This window comes from Anas acuta, chromosome 1 (assembly GCF_963932015.1).
Source record: "Anas acuta chromosome 1, bAnaAcu1.1, whole genome shotgun sequence".
Lineage (NCBI taxonomy): Eukaryota > Metazoa > Chordata > Aves > Anseriformes > Anatidae > Anas > Anas acuta.
Genome location: NC_088979.1, coordinates 100676800 through 100680204, shown reverse-complemented (window position 1 = coordinate 100680204; position 3405 = coordinate 100676800). Strand labels below are relative to the sequence as shown.

General features: G+C 41.3%; 1 protein-coding gene across 1 annotated transcript; it reads left to right on the top strand.

Annotated features, from left to right (window-relative positions):
- Positions 1-305: 305 nt before the first annotated feature.
- On the top strand, positions 306-2858 carry LOC137860183 (uncharacterized). The gene has a single exon (XM_068690140.1). It carries the CDS (start codon positions 790-792, stop codon positions 1693-1695), a length of 906 nt encoding a protein of 301 aa, XP_068546241.1. The 5' UTR covers positions 306-789; the 3' UTR covers positions 1696-2858.
- The last annotated feature ends 547 nt before the right edge of the window (positions 2859-3405 follow it).

Genomic DNA, 3405 nt, shown 5'->3' with positions numbered 1-3405 from the left:
GTGGGATTTAGCCATAGATGATGATAAAATGGTTAAAAAATTAACGAAACCGTGGCGGGAAACTATTAATAGTTTAAAAAGATACAAGTTAGAACAGCAAGTTGCAGCTGTGGCTATCCAGCAGTTAGGAGGTCAGCCCCAACAATCAGAGGGACTGTTCTCGGTGGGGAGCGATTACTCACCTATACCACTGTCTGGGAAACCGATAACTGTTAAGCCATGGCACCTGTCGCTGGGGCCCCCTGGGGCGTCACCACCTCTCCCTCCTAGTAAAAGCGCGTCACCACCCCCCACTCCTAGTAAAAGCCCAGACGCAGATCAGGAGACATAGCCTATGGCGCCACCCCCTCCGACCATGGCCGAAACTGGGATACAAGTCTCAGGAGCAGAAAACGGGGTCTCAGCGAGGAGGAGGTGGTGGGGCAACTCATTTTAAAACCGAGAGAGGATACACCCAGGGAGAGCCGTAAGGCTCCCACTAAGCCACTGCCAAAGCCCTCCCCACAGGGAATAGAAAGGGTTAATTGGCAGGCAATAGCCAGAGAGGCGGCAGACGCTCAGGACTTTGAATTGTTGAGCCTGCTCACTGATCAGGCTTTCCCAGTAACCTATGGACAAGGGGCTGCAGGTCTGCAGGGAGTTCACACCCCGCTTGATTGGAAACTACTATCCCAGCTGAGAGCCACAGTAAATGAGAGTGGGTTGCATAGTGAGCTGACCAAGCAGCTGCTTAATTATATTTGGGGCAGCAGTATTTTACGTCCTGAGGACATCACAACTATTGTAAGAATGATTATGACACAGTCTGGCCAGCTGCTATGGCAGGCTCATTGGCAACGCATATGTGATATCAATGCTCACACGCCCCGACCACTGGGAGATCCTTTAGAATACGTAACTACCGAGCAATTAATGGGGGTTGAGAGATTTGCATCGGTGGAGATGCAGATACAGTTAGGGCCAGAGATATGCCTAGAGAGCATGAGGGCAGCCCGTGCAATACTCCAACCCCACTCTACCGGCCCACCACGAGATGGTGCCGCCGCCCACGATCCCAACACTTGCCCTGCCTGTGATGCAGCCTGCCTACAGTCAGATGCCGCCAGATCACAACAACTACATCCAGCCACATCAGGAGATACTCTACAAACATTGGAACTATCGGCTGTTGTGTGGGCCTTCATGGAATGGATGACAATTTGTAGAGACCGAGCATGTCAGGGGATACCAGCGAATGCGTACAGAGGTCCCTGCTACCTTGGTCGATTGAGATTATTTGTACCTCACCACCAGGACTGCCTGAATATCTCCAAGACGATGTCCAGAAGAGTGAAAAGAGGCACTCAAGGTCTAACAACTGATTGTAAAGATGATGTTGAATTACGGTCAGCAACCGCGCGAATATTTGCCTCCTTCTTCACACTAGGGGTGACAGCCTCACGGGCGCTGACACAAATAGAAAAGTTGACATGCTGGACAGTGAAACAGTTCAACGCAACTACCGACATCCTCTCTCAAATGATGGATGATATGGACAGTCTACAACACTCAGTGTTGCAGAATCGGGCAACTATTGATTTTTTGCTACTGGCCCAAGGACACGGTTGTGAGGACTTTGAAGGAATATGCTGTTTTAATTTGTCAGATCATAGTGAGTTGATCCATAGAAGGTTGGATTGGCTAAAGAACATGTGAATAGAATATGAGTGAATGTTAACCTGTTTGATACCTGGTTGAAATCCGTGTTTGGTGACCTTTCCCCTTGGCTTGTATCCCTTATTAAGGAGGGGTTGAGATTGCTGCTTATTGTACTGCTGATAATCATTTTTGTCAAGATAGCTTATGATTGTGTTATGAAAGGGGTAACGAAGATGACAAATGGGGTCTTGCTTGTACAAAAAGAAAAAGGGGGAATTGTTGAAGAATGGCTCAAAGAGCAAGGGCACAGGTCCCTAGAGGAATTGCACAAGCAAGTCAAAGAAAATGCAGAGTTTATAGCCATGGAGTAGGCCAGATGAGAAGCATTCTTGTGAAAATATGCAAGGAGTAGTCTGTCCTTGAGAGAGAGATAAACAGGTGGATCTGAGGCCTGGGGAAATAAGGGAGTAGCTTATGTGCTGTAACCGCAAGTAGGAGAAACAGTATTTTTTGCAATGCTTTTAGGCTTAGCCAATAGGATAGTGACCAGTAGGCATAATTATAGCTGTGTGTATAAATATCTGGATATCTGCACAATAAAGTTGAAGCTTGTATTACCATTCATATTGAGTCGATCAATTGCTTCCCTGCACCATTAATTGGAGGGTCTCGCACCCGCAATTTTGCTATCTCCTTCTCTTCATATCAATTTCTGATTTCTCCAGTTTGTTGAATATTTTATATAACATCATATATGAATTATAGACATTTAGATAGGGTGGAGAAACAGAATTTTCTATTTCTTGAAAACAACAACAACAACAACAAAACAACTTTCAAAAAAGATTTTGCAATAGCCTGGCATGCTAGGTTTTGTTTAATCTTTGTAAAAAAAATCTTTGCCTTTTTTTCACAATTTCCTACATTTTTCCTTTGTTTTTCTATTTTTATTTCTCTGGAAAGTTGTTTGAAATCTCACATAATTCTGAGATTAAGTTAATGTTCCTTTAATTTCTTCCCTATCTTAAGCTCCATGTTCCTCTCCTTTCCAAAACAAACAACAAAAACCCTGAGATGTTAACTTTGAAATCTTACATCACAATTATTCTTTGACTACATTACATGCTTGTTCAGCATGTCAAAATTCAGTTGTTCTTTCTCAACTTGAATGTGTTAACTCTAGGCGTTCATTCACTATCCATAACACATTAGTTATTTTTATAACTTTCTATCCTAACACATAGGTCCATAGCATTTTCTTATTTTTTCTTATTTTTATTATTATAATGAAACTTACTATTTTCATTATTTTTTAATTCCAATTTATTAAATTTGAATTCCTTACTTAAAATGTATTTACATTACTTTGTGTTCATTACAAGTACGTACATTACGCTTTGTTTTCATTTCTACAGATTTTAAAACTAATCAAGGGCCCAAAGTATGAAAAAAATCTCAACCATTTCATTTTTTTTTTTAATTTTATTTTAGTAAAGAATGTAACAACATAAAAATATGTACTTTCCCAAGTAACAAGAATGAATACTTAAACACCTTTTCTTTCTAACATAGTTGCCTATACTGCATATGCTAAGGGATGTTTTGCAAAGCAGCATATCTAGAGCCATGTTCACAAGAAGTCATTTTGGTGGCATATAATCTGAAGCTATTTAGCCAATGTAGGATCATAAAATGTTATTTAAAAGCAAAAGTAAATTCTAAAAATTTGCCTGGTGTCAATAGATGATCCAAACAAATTGGTAATGC

Excerpts from the sequence above, each read along its gene's own strand:
- LOC137860183 (XM_068690140.1), top strand. The coding sequence starts at position 790 with ATGATTATGACACAGTCTGGCCAGCTGCTATGGCAGGCTCATTGGCAA.